Below are 17,591 nucleotides of genomic sequence, written 5' to 3'. Positions count from 1 at the left end.
CCCAGCATGAGAAAATACTTTTTCACTTTTTATTCTAACAGTTATTGTATTGTAAGCTCTTTTTCATTTTACAAACCTCGATTCAAGTAATGAGGAAAACTGTTTTCCATCTGTTATAAAGCTTTTGATTTTGAATCTTGCTATGTTCCAGATGTTCTTAATCAAGTGTTGTCCCCGCAGACAAGTGCAACTGTATTTGGACATCACGTCATGTGTCCAGAGTGCGAAGCTCCCTAACTCACACTTCTCCTCCCTCCCCCCTCCCCCCCCCCCCCCCCTCCCTCGAACACTGTGACTCTACCTGCATTCCTACATTTTTCCCACCTCAACCGCGACTCTTTTTTTCTACCTGTCCTGTTTAACGTGCGTGTGGATCCACATCCGTCCTCCTCTTCTCCTCCTGTCTCATAGTCAAAGTCGGCCTCTTCCCCTGTCTCCACCCCCGCGCAGGTCCAGCTCATCCACGACAACACCACCCCGGCCAGCCCCGCCACCCCGGCCACCCCGCTCACCCCCGGGGAGGCGGCTCAGAGCCCCGGCGAGCAGGTCCAGATGACCTGGACCGAGAAGTGCGACGGCGAGCCGGCCAAGCCGCCCGGCGCTGCCGCACCGCAGGGCATCAAGGACATCAAGGACATCTTCAACATGAAGCCGTGAGTTCCCACCCACCCGACTCCTTAATGCTCATTTAACCCTCAGCCGCGGTAGAAGCAGCTCGCCGGTTGGTTTCCTTCCCGACTATGAATAAAGATCCTCAGGCCTCTTCACCGAGAGATTTTTTTTATCTTTTTTTTTTTTTTGAAATGTCAGATTACATTCCCTCTTTCCCCGTAAAAAAACAAACAAAAAAAAAAAACGCATTCACAGCTGAGTGCTGATAACGGTGTGTCTCTCTCCTTGCCATGCTGCAGCGAGTGGGAGAACCTGTGAGTATTGAAGTTCCTATCAACCTCCTTCAGTCCATTCACATTTCATTCCCACCCGGGTGGCCACGTGCTGCAGATGACCATGGGGGAACACTTGTGTGTGAATGAAAACATCTTGTCACGTCAGCGATGCGTTTAGTGTCACTCCAAACCAAAAACTGCTTTGGTTGGACGTTTTTCTTCTGTTTTGGCTTCGTTCTGTTATTCCTGGGTGGGCTTCTTTGTTTATTTTGTTTTTTTCATTATTTGTTTCTTTCTTGTTTCGTTTTTTTCTGAATTGAATCTGCACTTGTGGCCATTTGAACGCCGCCCCCCCCGCCGCTCTGCTTTGTCTCCTACCCAGGAACCAGTTCAACGTGCGGCGCATGCACACGGCACTCAAGCTCAATGAGGTCATCCTCAAAAAGTCCTCGGAGGCCAAGCTGGTGCTCCTCAACATGCCGGGGCCGCCCAGGAACCGGACAGGTGACGAAAACTGTATCCTTCACTGGGTGGGCAAACTGTTTGACTGGTGCGGCCACAATGCGGTCTAAAATGTGACAGAGGGGCCGGAGCAGGAGCAGATGGATGGAGCGTTTTGGTGACCCACCTCATAGGAGAGAAAAATATATCAGGGGATATGGAGAAAACGTGCTTTAATGTCCATTGAAAATGAACAAAAGAAAAGTTCCAACAAAATCAGTGCCTTTGAAGCCCCACGGTATTTAGCTCTTTATTGAAAAGACTCTTAAAACACAGGAAAAATTATGAAATACTCCTTTTTTTATTACTTCCATACTATTAACATAACTTCTTCAAGTTCGGTGGGCAGGATTAAAAAGCTCAACGGGCCACATATGGCCCCTGGTAGTTTGCCCATGCCCATACCAGCAGAGCATTCTGGGATTTGTGGTACCACATGTGCGGTCTAACAGTGGCGGGCCAGAACCTAGCAGTGGTTTTGTCAAGATAATTAATTTGGAGTTTCACGAAAGGGAAAGAACGCCACCCCGATAGGAGCCTGTTGAAGCCCTGTCCTGCCGTACCGACCATAAAACCCTGGTGCCGAGTGTGTGGAAACCCGGAGCTGTCGTCTGGCTCTCCGGCTCTTGGCTGTCTTTCTTTAACCCCTCCCTCCCCAGACATGGAGTTCCTGGAGGTCCTCACAGAGGGTCTGAACCGGGTCCTCCTGGTCCGCGGAGGCGGCCGCGAGGTCATCACCATCTACTCCTGAAGGAGCGGCCCCTTTCATCAACGCCCCGCCCCTCCCCACCCCCGCCCGGCCATCTCAGCGCTGCTTCATCGCCACTTTCTCATCATCATCATCATCATCATCATCATCATCCCCACCGTCACCATCACTGTGGCTCAGCCCTCTCTCTCGCTCCAAGTAGGATAGCCCCTCCCCCACCCCATCCCCCCTCCCCCCCACCAGTCTACTAACCTGCTGTAGTAACTCGCGTTAGCTCCAGTCACACTGTCAGGGGGCGGCGGGCGGGGAGGTGGAGCTGAGGTGTGAGCGCACATGCATGTGTGTGTGTGTGTGTGTGTGTGTGTGTGTGTGCGTGTGTGTGTGTGTGTGCGTCCGCCTTTGTCTCGATCTCTAAATATTTCTACGCTTTTTGGTTGTTTTTTGTACGGAGGGTAAAAAAAAAAAAAAAAAAAAAAAAGGACAGTTTTGTTTTCTTCTCTAATTTCCAACGTGGCATTTCAGCAGCTTCTGCTCAGAGAGGAACACTGTCTGTCCCAGTGTGTCCCTCCGCCGCCGCCGCCGCCGTCGTCGTGTCGACGGACAGACTTTGCGACGGGACAGAACGAACTGTGGACGCGTGATGATAGCCGACGACGGGCATCCAAAACTTCCGGTAACAAAAATGACGACGACGACGACGACGACGGCGGCGGCGGCAGCGGCAGCAACAATCTCCGACTCTTTAGCATGGCACCCTGGCGTCCGCGCGCCTTTTACTTCTCGCACTTGTTCCTCTGACTGCCGTCACCGTCTGCTCTCGACTCATCTCTCTAGTGGCTGCGCTTATCTCCGCGGCCGCTGATAGTGCCAAAAAAAAAAAGAGAGAAAAAAAAAGAGAAATACTACCGCGAATATAACAATAATAACGATACGAGAAAAAAAAATACAAACCAAGGCTAGCTTAGTGTGTAGAGACTGACACGTAACTAAAACTGTGAATAGTGCATCTCCTCGCAACCCCCCCTCCTCCCTCCCCCCCCCCCCATCACACCCGCTCCCCTCTGCGTGGATCACTGTAAATACTGTACAGGCTCTGACGCGCTGTTCCAGTACGAGTGTTGTACGTCCTGTCAACATCCTCCCTGAACAAGAGAGAGTGAGAGAGAGTGAGAGGAGGCGCACCCCACGCGGGGGGAGGGGATTTTGGGGGGGATTGAGGTTGGGGGGGGTTCAAAAAAAAAAAAATCACTGTTTTTAATAAGTATTTATTTCTATTTATTTATTTATTGGCTGACACCGCCTCCTGTCACAGCAAGCAATCGACGTGACGAGCGCCGCTGCACTGTGCAAACCAGCGACGCGTTTTGTCAGAGCTCATCGTGGAGAAACAAACAAAAACAAAACCTAATCACTGCTAAATGTTATTTTTTCATCTAGAGAACAAATGTGTATTTATGTTTGTAGACAGAACATATATATTGATGCTGATAATTGTGTCGTCACTTTGAGGATTTCCTCTTTTTTTCCCGTTTTTTCAAACTAGTTTGTTAAATGTGCCATATCAGAAGTATTTCTTTTTCAAAAGAAATTAAATTTTTAAAATCTAAAAAGAACAAAGAAAAGTGGACAACTGCAAGATTTGGGTGAGGAGAGATTTAAAAAAAAAAAAAAAAAGAAAAGAAGAATTTGATGTTTGGATCTCCGTAAATGGACACATTTTAAAGTAGACCTGCAAAGGTTTGGTTGACGTACTTCGGGGAGCGTCTGCAGGCGCCAGCAGAGAGGACAAAGGCTTCTGTAGCTGTCCATAAGACTGAACTCTATGCAGTAGACTTACCAGTGAGATTTTATATCCTCTAGATTGGTTTCAGATTTGAGCCGCACGCGTCACACCTCCGTGAGCGAGTCACATTTAGGTTATTGAGAGAGAAAAAAAAACAAAAAAGTGAAGTGCATCTTGGAAGGATTGTGCAATAGTTGAAAATCCGGACTCATGTGATCATGTTATTTATTTTTTTACACATATATTTTCTATATGTAGATTTCGTAAGTCTTTTTGGGGGGATGAAAAAAAAACAACCTCCAGAACCATCTCATTCTGAACCAAGAACAGCTGTCACTTTACGTTTTGGTTTCTTTCCCTCGGAGAAACTGTTTTTTTGGTCATTTGCACTTGTAGTAGAAATATAAATGAATACATATGCATATAAACATGTATATGTATATATATAAATCTATACACACACACAGAGTATATACAATATAGGGAAGCAAAACAAATTAGTTTCTAGACTTATTATGATTATTATTATTATGATTATTATTATGGTTATTATGATTACACAACAGTATTCAATGTTTTAAGTGTTGCTTGAATGTCTGAACATATGTTGTGAATGCTGCTAGTATCAATAGATTTATTTGTACTGTACATAGAGAAAACATTTCAGATCCAGTGGAAAAGGGTAAAGACATACATATCAGTGGCAGTTGCTGGCGGTGACGGGGGAGAGCCGTCCGCTCCGATTGGAACACATTGATGCAATAGTACAAGTGATGGTCGCCCCCCCCCCCCACTTTCTCACTTAAAAAAGGGAGGGAAAAATACCCCATTGATTATCGTTGTCCTAATTCCATTGCTTACAGGGGGATCAATCTTGAGAATAAAATACTGTTATAATTCGAGGCACGTTAGTCAAAAGGAATCGACTGATGTGTTTCGCTGTGAATATTTCTGGTTTATCTGCTAAAAGCGTTTAGGGATTGTTTGGACAAACCTACATTTGAGGTTTTTTCAGATCTTTTCGGGTGCCAAAGGGATGAACAACGGGGGTTTGTTAAGCGCTAACATCGCTTTTTGTTTGTTTTGGTTTTGTTTGTTTTTTTAAGATGATGGCTATTTTGGGATTGTCTCCACAACATTGCCTGCATCAACTGAGCCTTTAAAAAGAAGAAGAAAAAAAGAAACTACTATCTATGTTATGGAAACAGAAAAAAAAAATTTATCTGATCTTTATCGGAGAGATTTATCAGAAATTGAATTTATTTATGGACTTACAGATGTTTTATATATGCTGTTTGCATGGTATTACGTGGCAATATTTGTTTTAGTGGTTTCTATAGTGATGACTTTCATGTGCGAGGTGCAGAGCGGCGTGAAAGCCTGTCAAAAAAACCTCACACACCGGCAGATTTTTGAGAGCTGGCAGGTGCCGGCTGCTCAGTCGGCAAACACGGCTAGACATAAAAAAATATATATATATATATAATATATAAATATATACATATACAAGTCTTTTGCAAAATAAAAAAGAGGAACGGATAAATAAATGAAGAATAATCTATGAGTTCACTATATTGTTACTTGTTCTATTTCAGTCTTGCTCGAGTAGTCCTTCATTACGGGCGTGTGCAAATGAATGGGCCTGACAAAACGGCCATGTCACCTGTAGATACGGATCACTCGGATCGGTCCCGCGCGTGGGAACTCGTGTCGTCTTTCGTCACCTCATTTGAAATGTCTTTTATTTCCTCACACTCCTCTTTTTCCTTTTTTGGTTTTCTTTCTCCGCAAACGCTTTTGCCATCGGGTCTAAACGGACGTTAAAGATCTCCAGACGTGGTGGCTGAGACAGCAAATGCACTTTAACACAAAGTTGGGGCTCGAGGGTGTGTGTGTGTGGGTGGGGGGCCTGGGGGGGTCAGTTTGGGTGAGTGGGGGAGGGGCAGGCTGCTCTGAGCAGACTTTGTCCCACAGCGACCTCTGGAGGCACACCAGTGTATTACCGCCAGCTGTGTGATCCCGACCATACCCTCATCTCCCCTCGACATCCCCATCAGTTTTTGCAGCAGTTCTGAACTGCAAGAATCCACACACCTGGACCTGCTGACCTCGATTTACTGCCAACCAGCCAATCTTTTCTTTGTTTTCTTTGTTTTTTCTTCATGGGGAAAGTATTGATTAAGTATTGATTCGCATGCATCACATCCTGTCCACTCTCCTGTCCAACTTCTGGAAAACACCAACAGCAACCGGTTACGTTTTGTTTTTTTCTTACGTTAAGACTCATCACTCAACCTGTGAGGTTGGTGAGGACTCATTACTCCATTCTGTGACACCCCACCCCCAACCCCCCTCCTCCCTTCCTTTCCCCACCCCTCATTCCGGCCCACCTCTCCCCGCCCCTGTATTTTTAAATGTGTTTGCAGTATAATTCTGGGGGATTGAAAAAAAAAATTGATCAAAGATGAAACTTGCGCTTCCAATTCTGGCAACCGGCTCTGTTTGGATAGCACGAGATGGCCGACTTAGAAACCAGCACGCACGCACACACACACACACACACCCACCCACACACACACACACACACCCAACCCACCAACGCCACCACTCTCTTGCCCTCCCCATCTCTCTCCCCTCAAAAGAAAAAAAAACTGATCCTCGTTTGTATGTTTCGATCAGATCCTTCGCCTGCACAAACTGTAGCATGAGACAAACGTTGCCGGTGATCATCACACAAGTCTCCAATCCTTAAATGGATATTAAGGGCTCTGAAACACATCAGTTACCGGGGTAGAGGAGGCTCTCCCGCTGCAACAACCGAGGGAGACTTTTCCCAATCAGAACATTCAGATTACGACCAAGGAGGGAGGAGGGAGTGGGGGGGGCGCGCAGTCCGCTGGCTGCGGCTACGGTCGACCACGACGGCTGTTAGTTCATTTTCACACACTCGACGTATGCGGGACTCACATGAGGAGAGAAGCCCAAGTATCCATCCGTGCAGTGCGAGCAGAGCCGTGTTCCACTTATGTCGTGTAACTCAGTGCATGCATGCAATTACCCTTGAACAAGGTGTATTGACAATATATTGGGTGTTTGTGGTATAAAAGTATTTCGTTTATATCAGAATATTTTACTTTTCACTTGCTGGGTATGATTTTTTTTCTTTTCCTCTTTCCTTAGGACAGGCCAATTATTGTGTTCAAAATGACTATGGTCATGATGAGAGTCTATTTTCTATGGTGGATTTGGTGACAAGGTCCTCTCATTGTGTCAAACATTATCTGCAGATAAACTGATTACCAAAGTATATCGTTTCAGTTAACTAGAGGTGTGCAAGTGATCGCTCCAGTGAATTAGACACAGACGACTGTTTATTTTTTCACCTAACTGTAGCAAAGAGTCACTTAGCGGATGGTCGCTAGAAATGGGTTAAAATTTTAAAAACACAACTGTGCCAAAGTAGAAACAGGACATTTATTTATTGATAAGGCATTCCTGTTCGAGTGTCCTGGATTGTTTTTTGTTTTGTTTTTTACAAATTGAGTATATTAGAGGTTTTCTAAGAAAAAATGTTTTAAAAGTACAGACGTTGCAGCCCAATGGGCGACGTGTGCGTTGTTTTTTTTTTCAGACAGGCCTATAAAAAAGGGGGAAGATCTTTTTAGGCCAAACTAAGGCCAACAAAGTTCAGAATCTCTAAAGCACAATAACCAATACACATTTAATTTCTTAACCTATATATATAATTTATAAATCATATAATTAGAATGTATAAATAATTACTTCAACATAATTTGTGTGCACAGAAGCCAAAATGAAATGGAAAGTTTACTTCTCCAGCTCTTAGATCAGCTGATCCTGCACTGTTCTCATTCAGAGTGCTTTAGTGGTGAGTCCACGTCACAATTTTAACATTTTGGTTTCTTTTTTTCAAATTGCTGGGGGGGAAAAAAAATGTTGTTATTGTGCTTCAGAGGTCCAAGTAGCAGCTTTTTGTTGCCTTTTGGACAGCAGCCTCATGTCAGACTCCTTCCTTCATTTCTAACGTTTAAAGAAATGCAGAGCCTAATTAGAACAACAGTTGGTTTACAGTGGAGTCAACACTGTCCCGGTTTGTTTTTAATTCACTCGAGCTGTGGGAAACATTGTACGAATGATTGAGAAAAAAAAATGTGATGGGTGTAGATTCTATAAATATAGTTATATATACTTACAGCATACACACAAAGACACACTTATATCAAATTTCAGTACTATGGAATCATGTTTTTTTTTCCTTCATTCAGAACTGTTCATTACTCTTCCTTGATACTGTACCTAGTCTCATGGTGAAGCTGTAGTGTGTTCCTTTAAGTTCTGTGGGAGTGTGTATTTGTATTCATGTGCACTTGTAACCGCTGGGGGAAGGGGTGGGAGGGGCTATGTGTAAATAACTCAAATAACAAGTTAGTGTGGAGGTGTTTCTTTTGTGTCAGTGTAAGTTAAATATTCTAAAATTCAATAAAAAAAAAAACATGTATTATTATCTATTGTGTTTCATGGTACATTTAAAAAGAAGGAAAAGTAGTTTTATCTTACATTTCAAATGCTTATATCTCTATGGCTTCTGGCGATACCCGTTCCATTTTATAGATTTGTCAGCACAAAATGCAATAAACCAATACCATTTTATTAAACAAACTGTCTCTTGGGTATTTAATCGCGTTTGGATTTGACAACAAAGACATTACAAATTGAAATTAAAACAATCTAACAAAAATAGGTGGTAAAAAGGCAAACTGAGAAGTTCCATTTTAATCGCAAATAAACTGGACTTTACATTTTGTAAAATTTACCCTACGCACAGTTGTAATGAAGTTTAGGTGTCGCGGAAAATGGAATTGCAAACTTTTTAGTCGCCCTCAACTAATGTCTCAGTTCGCTCAAATCAACAAAAAAACTCAGTATAAAACAAAAGTTTAAAAACACACTCGACAGCCTATCTATACATAGCTGCAAAATTCACAAAACTGAGGATCGATGTGTTCCTGGCTGACACTGAGATCACATTTTTAGAGAGCAACGATTTTCACCAAAACCGTTAATATTGTTGGGGATACATGGACATAGGTGGGGCCTGGCCCATATCGGGCACTTGCCTGCGGGTTGGCTGCTGAGACACAGCGGCGCCTACCAGGGGCAGAGGTGGTCCACTCTGAATGAGAGTGTCCAGGGCTTTCTGTACGCTGGGGTTGTCAAAGTTGATGCCAGCGGTGGAGGTGGGGTGTCTCTGGACAGGCTGAGCCATTGGCATGCGTCCCGCTGGGGCCATGTAGCCCTGGTTTCCACCAAGAGGAGGGCCCGGCATGGCTTGGCGCGGTGGATTCGTGGAAGGAACCGGAGCCATCGAGCCGTAGGACTGCGTCTGAGGGGCAGCCGGGGCTACCGACGCCCCCGAGCCGCTGTTGAAAAGGCTGAGGATTTTCGCCTGCAGGTCCTGCTGATTGCTGGTGCTGACGCTGGTGCCGGAGCCCGTCGACAGGCCGAGGTGGCCAGTCTGCGGTGCCGGGTGGGAAGGATGAGACATGGGAAGGACCGCGGCTGTGGGTGGCATGTCGGTGTGTGCGGGTGCTACGGGGGCTGGAACGTGGACCCCAGCTGTGAGGGAGACGGACTCAATTAAACTTTGCTTCATTCTTCATTTCTTAAAAGGAACATCTTCACAGATCCTTTGGGGCTTTTCCCACTAGGACCTACTCGTTAGTAGGTACCTGGTACCAGGTACTAAATTAGTATCCGCTTGGTCGGTTTCCAAGCGAGCCAAGAGTATTATGACAACAGAGTGATGGACAGGGACTGATAACACAGAATGATTCCTGAGAGCGTGCATATTTATCTTAAGTGAAGTAGACGAGGGAAGAGACTGGCGAACCAGTGCGGTGGTCAACCGGCGAGGTGCAGATGCTTCTGTGCCTCGTGATGTGTGAAAAGATTCAGAGCAAGACGAAACAACCCACAACGAGATCTATCGGCTCTCCGAGCTGATGGCTGCCCAATGGTACCATCGGACATTAAAAATGTGCCGAATAAAGGTTAATAAAAGTCAAAGGTGATTTTTATAAAACTAATTTAGTATGGCAAAGGTAAAACCCTTGGTTTCCCAAAGTGATCAAAAGTACAATTCTATTGTCTAACAGGTAAACAGAATGTTGACGTTTGCATAAACTTGGCTAACGTGAGATCGGGTCAACTTGACTTGACTTAGCAAAGACCATTTGCTGAGGAAGGCAGGAATCGGATCATTTGTTTTTAACCACCAAAAAAGGTCCTTCAACTCACTTGTGAGAGGTTCTCCAGTTCTCCGTAGCAGACGGGCTCTTTTGTCTTTTAGGTAAGCCATGAAACTGTCCAGTTCATCTGGAGTCACAAACCTTTTGAGAGAGACGAAACATTTCACGCAATCGTTTTTCTTCGAGGCAGTATGAGATCCAAAGGAACGACACGCGGACAATAAATATTTCAAAGTGCAGTGACTTATGTAACCTGTAGTTTGTACTGTGGCTTTTGGAGGTGTACGAATCACAGACAGCCACAGGTCAGTGATCCTTCTTTACCAAGACGGTTGCGAGTCCTTTAAATGTCATACCTGTTTTCCGACAGCAGTGTGACGGTGGTGAGCACAGAGACGGGGTGGGGTTCTCTGTCTGGCTCCCTGAGTAACACGTCGTCGGCCATCTTGGCGGCTTTCCTGGAAATCTCCTCTCGTTCCTTTTCGCGGTTTTCAACTTTGTAGGTGTCATAGTTGTGGGCAACCAGCATCATGGCATCCTGCATTGGCATGTTTCGGTGCTCTACAAAAATAACAGGGGCAAACATTTGATATGCTCTCCACTTACACAACAGCTGCATCCTGTCCTCTTTAATTACCTTGCGGCGTGCCAAACAGGATGTTGACGGTACAGGATCGGTGGACCTGGTGCTGCTGGGTAATGATTATGGCAAAGGGGGTTCGGGCTCGGCCTACGTCCTCCAGTGCCTGGGTCAGAGAGACTTCGGTGTTGAGGAAGATCAGGTCCACCACCATGCCCAAATCGCGGACTTTCCGCCCGACTGTCTCGGCATACTCCCTACAGTTGTTTCAGAAGCAAAAGTGCACGGAAACAAGGAGACACACGGGAGCAGTATGAAATGAAAATATCCCACGTGACAATTTTTTGTCTTCATACAAATACGCCTGTTGTCATAGATCCATCTTTTAAAAAGGACAGTGGACATACTTCTGTGCCTTATTGACGACAATAACGGAGCAGTCGACGGGACGGTCCGTGTCGTAGCGCCGCTGGATTTCCTCATAATACTGCCGGTACAATTCATTGCGTCGACGCTCTTCTGGTCGCGGACGATCGTCTACAGTTAGGAGGATAAAACGGTGGAACCTTGAACCTTCTTTCTTTCTTTCTTTCTCAACCTTCAATCGTTAGTACAATCACGCATTTCTTTTTAACTCTAGGTTCAGAACTGACATAGTTATGCAATTTTCGTACAGAAAGTCAAAAAGAAATCTGAAGTCTTAAGAATGAATACATACCGTCTGGCTCACGACGGCCATTCCAGGGTTCCCTATAAGACTCCCTGTAGGGTTCGTCCTTCCTCCGGTAGTAGTCATCAGGACCGCCCCGATAGTGTCGGTCGTAGTCCTCTCCTCTGTATGGAATGAACTAGTTCAGTTAAAGCAACACTTCAAATGCCTCAGACTCTAAATAATCTTCTGAGCAACGAGTGTCACCTGTGGGATGGCTCCCGTGGGTCATTTCTGAAGTCCTTGTCTCTGCTTTCCGAGCCCCGGTACCGGTAGTCAGGGTCTCGGGAGTGGCCACTCACTCTCGGCTCTCTTCCAGGGTCCCTCCCGTCACGACTGTCACGTCCATCGCGACCATCTCGGGGCTCCCGTCCATCGCGACCAAAATGAGGCGAGCGTGAGCGAGGTCGGTGGTCTTTGCCATCCCCATAACTGTTGTATGGGGCCCTGAGAGAAAAGCGGTCAATTAGTCCAAGGAAGTCGGTGCTCTGCCTGGCAAGAATAGGCTGTGTAGGCTGTGTAGGCTGTGTGTGTGTGTGTGTGTGTGTGTGTGTGTGTGTGTGTGTGTGTGTGTGTGTGTGTGAGAATGACAGTGGCTTCTTCAGTGAAATCAAATTATGACCAAAGCGCAATTAAAATCCATGCGAACGACGCAATCCAGGCGTGACGGAAAACAAATTGGACCACGAAGTGATTCCCATGCACGTCCACACACCGTCCTCTGAAAATGCGTGTCCAGGAATGTAGCACGCAATGAAACCACCTTCATAAAATAGTCTTGTGCGTGCAGTTTCTTGACATGAAGGAACGATGTTCAGTCCATGTTGAGTTCATCGTTTGGGTTTTGTTTACTCAGTAAATCCGTTATAGTATGGAAATAGTACAAGACCTGATTCACCTTTGACATTTGATTCATTTTTTTCCGAGAAATTAAATAGTTTGACTTGAAAAAACAAGTTTTCTTTGTTGTTGTTGTTGTTTTTTTTTTTGAAAAACCAAACATTTTTTAGCTGGCAGCAATGAGTCCATTGCCACATCCGGTAAATTGGATCCACGCAGGTGTTGGGCAAAGGGGGACACACGCCGAGAAACAAGTGAGAGTTTTGTTTTGTAAAATATTTTGCAGCGTACGCTTTTAAGATCTTTTAAGTTAAGAATGCACTTCTATTTTAAAGGATGGAATGCAAAAGCATAATTAAAAAAAAAAAAAAGACAACACCCAGAGCCTAAGCGTGTAAAATCCACAACACAAGAATCTTTGAGACAAAGAAACTAAATCACGTTCAAGTGGCTGTTTTTATTCAGCAGTGACAAGTTGACTCTTCCAAACCACCACGAAACCATTTGACGGTCCACCAACTTCCATCATGAAGGCGCAAATGACAACAGCGGAAAAAAAGCCCTTTTTGTTCGTCATTTATTAGTTACACTAGGACGCCAGAGGCAATGCAAGTTCTTCACATCCATTTGACGTTACTTTACCTTCGAGGAGGACTCTGCTGAATTGGAGGTTTAACTTGTCGTCGCTCCACTGCCATATTTACATCTGAAAATAAATCAATCCAAACGTTGAACATAACAGTGACAGGTGAATTCAGGTTTATGCGTTCAGGGAGAATGGGATCGCCGCGTCAAACAGGATCCGAATGAAAATGAGTCCCAACATCCAGGCTCGAAAATCCAAAGACGAGTCAAAATGCAGAAAATTGAGATGAATCGGCTTCACGAGAAATGATGCGATCAAATTTCCTCTATTGACTTTTCAAAACTAATGACAAAACTGAAAGTGTCTTCTTGAAGCAACATTAGATATCACCAAACAAATCTTGGCTTAAATAGCAGATGTATGTAAGTATATTTAAAGAAAAAACAAAAAAAGGTCTTTCAAAGATATACACTTAAAATTAATGAGTGTTTATTTATTTTCTTGACACAGTACCGTAACATAACGTGTTTATTTCAAAAATGGCATTAAGAGTCTAACTAAAACAAAACATTATAGCATTATTGTGTGTATAGTAGAGGATTTAGCAATTAGAATATGACAGATACCCACTTAACATAACTGCCATTTTAACGGTTTATCAGAGACCACAAAAAACTGAAACAAATCATCATAAAGATGATTTTTTTTTTCCCCCAGCAAAAAAAATGACAATTATTTTAGGTAGGTGATGATATCACTCTCTCCAGAAAAATTGATTTATGGAAAAAAAAAACAACCAACTATTGCCGATGAATTTTTGACGTTTTCAAATAGTCAAACCACGTGATGTCTTTTGAAAAAAAAAATCTCTCTCTCTCTCTCTATATATATATATACATATATATATACACATATAAATATATATGAATATATATATATACACATATAAATATATATAAATATATATAATTATTATTGTTTTTGCCCTTGTCGGTACAGTGTACCAATAACAAAACTAAGTCTTACCTATTTTATACCCTTTATATATTCGACCCTTATATCCCGCCTTTGCAGCTTCAGCTTCTTCAAGGCGCTCAAATTGTACAAATCCAAACCCACGAAACATGGAAACGCCTGTAAAAGGAACATTTTAGGTGGTACAAAAGATAGGTTTAGCGGACATTTTATAAGCCGATATATATATGAACAGCATGGTATGTTAATTTCACATGCTAGCAGCCACAAAGAAGTTAATAGCAACATGGCAAAGGTTGCTTTAGCAGTTTATTACAATTACGGTTATAAATTTTTTATAAAATTTTAAGTCAAGTTTAAGATTACATTTACTGACCAGTAATTTTCCCATATTGGCCGAACATGTCTTCCAAATCTTTCTTTTCCATGTCGGAGGTTGGCAAATTCCCAACAAAAATCCTTCTCTCCAAATCTTTAGGATCATTACTGCTGCAGGTGCGTGTAAAACGCTGAGGTGACGTGCTGCGACTTCTTCTGCGAGACATGACTTGATCCAAGGGTATACGCTTCTCCTTTCTTGTGTATCAAATGCTTGAAAATTTAAATAAGCCTTTAGAAATTGTCGTCCACGGTCCTGAAACAGGTCAGTAAGTTAAGAGGAAAAATCAAATCCCATGGAGAAAAACAAAAATTGCAGTTCAATGTCAAACAGGTGGAAGCAGTCCAACAAAGTCAATGCATCAAGGTGGAAAATTGCAGATTCCTCCAAATTCACAAACGTAAATGGAAATTCAGCATGGAAATTCAGCGATGCAACCAATGTTTGCTTTGGTGCAAAAATGTGAAAGTCTCGTAAGGCAGTTTTTCCGTGAAGCGACGCAGACTGTTTTCAACTATTTGCAAGGATAAATGGATTTTAGTTTCATCCTGAGGGGTTTCATCAGTTTCAAATCACAGCAGTGAATAGAAATGCGGACGGAGAATGAAATTAGGCCGTGCAACACATAACTGTTTTTTTTTTTTGTTTTTTTAACAATGACGGCATTGAGCTTGATGTTGGTGTTATACCTGACGTGAAGTGAGACAACACCTTTTGTTATTTTTATATGCACGACTCATTTAAAAATGGTGGACTTTTGCAAAGCATTTTATCACAACACGGGTCCTGGGGAAGTTTTCAGGTTCCAACAAGTGCAAATGGTTCCACGGATGTGAAAGAACGCATACAGTTTTTTCTTCTTTTACTTCGGTGTTCGAGTATAATGTGGGTTCGGAACTGTTGACGAGCAAGTTAAAAAAATAAATGTTTACATAGTGGATTATGATGCGGCAACGATACGCAAACAGATCCACGCGAAAATGGGATACAAATTAAAATGTCAAACCATCATTTTTTTTTAATACGGTTAAAACGTCGCAAAATTGGAAAATGCCTCCGAAAAATTAAGTAACTAAGGGTTACTGTTTTTGAATTGAAGAAATTCATGAGGTTATACTTTTTAAAGAAAAACATGGATATTTTCAAATGAAAATTGTGGATGGGTGCAAAATAGGATATAAACTGTACATGTAGAAGTTTGCAGTCACAATGCCAATATCTCACAATTAACATTGGAAAGTAGTGTTTTTGTCAGATTATCAAATAGTTGTAAAAAATGAAAAGCTATTTAATAAAATCAATAATTTAAAATGATTGTGCATTTGTCCCAATACAGATGTCAATCTGTTTTACAATCCCACTCTGTACTGAACTAGAACCCATAGCACAAGTTAAAATGATGTATACCATAAACCGCACTCATGAAATATCAGTATTATCAGTATTATCACTAATATAATAATTAATATTATCAGAAATTTCAATAATATTGAATTTTATATATGACAACAGTTTATTTCCATATGTCTATAATATGTTTTATAAAGCAGGGCCTTACATACCTTAACTCAAATCTGAATCTCTCTTGAATCTGTGTCTTCCCAAGTTTCCAATTCCAAATTGTCTTTAAAAAGAAAAAGAAAGAAAAATAAGAGTTAAAAAAATGTCCCACAAATTCAAGCTGTAAAAAAAAAAAAAAATCAGGAAAACTATGCCTTATATGTGATAAGTATGATCATTTTTGTGATTGAAATGACTTTTAAAACTACAGCGTTGGTGTCTTTTTGCTTTTAGTTGCTGGCAATTGAGGTCACACTGCATTTGTTTAATAAATAACCACATCCACTCCACCAAACAAAATAGATGGTGCATTGTATGTACCCTACAGCTGCTTAGGTGGTTGTCTGGGATGTGTACAGCATATTAAGTGCATACATATTGCACATACATACATACATACATACATACATACATGTACTGAACAGCCCTATTGTAAACATTCAAATGTGTTTGGTTAACATTTCATACTATACAGAAAAGTATGAGTAGAAATAAGGTTTGTGCAATGCATTTTCTTCACAACTTCAATATGCCCAGCATGTCTAAACATATTGCAGAGACCTGCTTGGATTTCAGTACATTTTTGTACCGTAAATGATGTGGTGTATCGCATATTCACCCTACGCAATTGGATCTAGCCGTGCGTTCTTCCGAACACATTTTTACAATTTGGCTTTCAGGTTGCAGAGGAAAAACAAAAACATATTCTATTATACAACTAAAGAATATAGTCGCCCCGGTTCGACTTCCATCACTGGTTCGGAGCAAGAGACACATTCCCTCGAAGACCATTACGGTTAGTGCATTAACAATGACGAGAGTGGCTACAAGTAGCAACTGGTTGTGCAATGAAACCGTAGTGTCCGGAACAACACAAGATCGAAAAGTAATAACATCCCCAAGGACATTTAAAAACCAAATTTGCAGACTAGTGACGACCAGTTCCTATCAAACAGCGTACATGGCGTAATGAACACATCTTGACGGTGTACATAACATTTATTTACTCCAAATTCTAATTCTCTCGTTTACCTCTTATTAGCATTAGTAACCAAAAATGATTTGTAACAATTCACCCCCAAACAAAGCGTCGTCTTGGAGAACGATTGTGATGACGAGCTAGCGAGCTAAGCGAGCTAAGCAGCGAAGCTAACGTTCTCAAATGTGTAGCATGAAAACGCTGCTTAAATTGTATGTGCGTCCGCGTGCTGACGGCGCACAATCATTTGTTCGGAACATTCGCAATGAAGGACTCGTAGCATTTTTTTTTTTACTAACCTTTTATTACGTTTACAGCCCCCACAGGCCGCACGTAGCTCGTGTTTTCTCCGCTCTTTCAAAGACGGACCTCTAGCTTGTGTTCCGGTGAAACGTCAACTTCCGTTCGCCGATCCAAAACCGGTGTAGGATAGGTTATATCTATGGGGTAGGTACTACACCGGCCTCTTCGGAGAGTCAACTGTGGCAGAGAGCGCCCCCTGACAAGCTACGCGCGCCCTGCCAAGATTGAGATCGTCACCCACACAGGAGCGGCAATAAATAAATACCTTAAAAATGACGTTTAGTTGTTTTTTTGCTTTTGTTTTGTTTTGTTAATGTCTAATTGTTACTGTCCTTTTTTTTTTGTCTATGAAATATTTTCAGTCGGCCTGTCACAATTCTTATAAATTAGAGAGCAGGAAGTCATCACCAATGTAAATAAGTAATAAACTTATGGACCAATCATCAAGTCAGAAATAAATGTAAAAACGATACTGTACATCAGTTAACAAAGATATCACTTGAGATACTGGTCATGTGGACGTGTAAGGTG

General features: G+C 42.6%; 2 protein-coding genes across 9 annotated transcripts in view; one reads left to right on the top strand and one right to left on the bottom strand.

Annotated features, from left to right (window-relative positions):
• The window catches only part of slc12a5a (solute carrier family 12 member 5a), a 127,994-nt gene extending 120,172 nt beyond the window's left edge, over positions 1 to 7,822 (top strand). For 2 of the 5 annotated variants that reach the window (XM_076025022.1, XM_076025026.1), the window contains exons 23-26: positions 412 to 653; positions 912 to 926; positions 1,270 to 1,403; positions 2,048 to 7,822. In XM_076025022.1, the coding sequence (XP_075881137.1) occupies positions 412 to 653; positions 912 to 926; positions 1,270 to 1,403; positions 2,048 to 2,139 (483 nt within the window). In that variant the 3' untranslated portion in view covers positions 2,140 to 7,822. The remainder of the gene's footprint in view (positions 1 to 411; positions 654 to 911; positions 927 to 1,269; positions 1,404 to 2,047) is intronic. The other 3 variants (XM_076025024.1, XM_076025023.1, XM_076025025.1) reach the window with 3 other exon arrangements.
• A 706-nt stretch (positions 7,823 to 8,528) lies between these two features.
• On the bottom strand, positions 8,529 to 17,208 carry ncoa5 (nuclear receptor coactivator 5). 4 transcript variants are annotated; one of them, XM_076025030.1, is made up of 12 exons: positions 17,057 to 17,208; positions 15,781 to 15,842; positions 14,216 to 14,473; positions 13,891 to 13,998; positions 12,921 to 12,984; positions 11,646 to 11,885; positions 11,448 to 11,563; positions 11,137 to 11,266; positions 10,787 to 10,989; positions 10,506 to 10,710; positions 10,199 to 10,290; positions 8,529 to 9,517 (listed from the first exon to the last, which is right to left on the bottom strand). In XM_076025030.1, the coding sequence occupies exons 3-12, from the start codon at positions 14,382 to 14,384 to the stop codon at positions 8,961 to 8,963; spliced, it is 1,884 nt and encodes a 627-aa protein (XP_075881145.1). In that variant the 5' UTR covers positions 14,385 to 14,473; positions 15,781 to 15,842; positions 17,057 to 17,208; the 3' UTR covers positions 8,529 to 8,960. The 4 variants fall into 4 exon arrangements, with proteins under 4 accessions (XP_075881145.1, XP_075881146.1, XP_075881147.1 ...); XM_076025031.1 differs by having other exon boundaries at positions 10,787 to 10,986; XM_076025032.1 differs by lacking the exons at positions 13,891 to 13,998; positions 14,216 to 14,473.
• Positions 17,209 to 17,591: the final 383 nt, after the last annotated feature.

This window comes from Nelusetta ayraudi, unplaced genomic scaffold, assembly GCF_046127955.1.
Source record: "Nelusetta ayraudi isolate G7.1 ecotype Tasmania unplaced genomic scaffold, CSIRO-AGI_Nayr_v1 ptg000017l, whole genome shotgun sequence".
Lineage (NCBI taxonomy): Eukaryota > Metazoa > Chordata > Actinopteri > Tetraodontiformes > Monacanthidae > Nelusetta > Nelusetta ayraudi.
The sequence above is the reverse complement of the archived record's forward strand: the minus strand, read 5'-3'. Positions and strand labels throughout refer to the sequence as shown.

What these genes read in the sequence shown, in the direction of transcription:
- ncoa5 (XM_076025030.1), bottom strand. Translation starts at nt 14,384, where the DNA reads ATGTCTCGCAGAAGAAGTCGCAGCACGTCACCTCAGCGTTTTACACGC. An exon ending in ATATAAAGGGTATAAAATAG is followed by an intron (nt 12,985 to 13,890) that starts GTAAGACTTAGT and finishes ATTTATTTTCAG; the next exon opens with ATGTAAATATGGCAGTGGAG. An exon ending in AACTGGAGAACCTCTCACAA is followed by an intron (nt 9,518 to 10,198) that starts GTGAGTTGAAGG and finishes TCTCCCTCACAG; the next exon opens with CTGGGGTCCACGTTCCAGCC.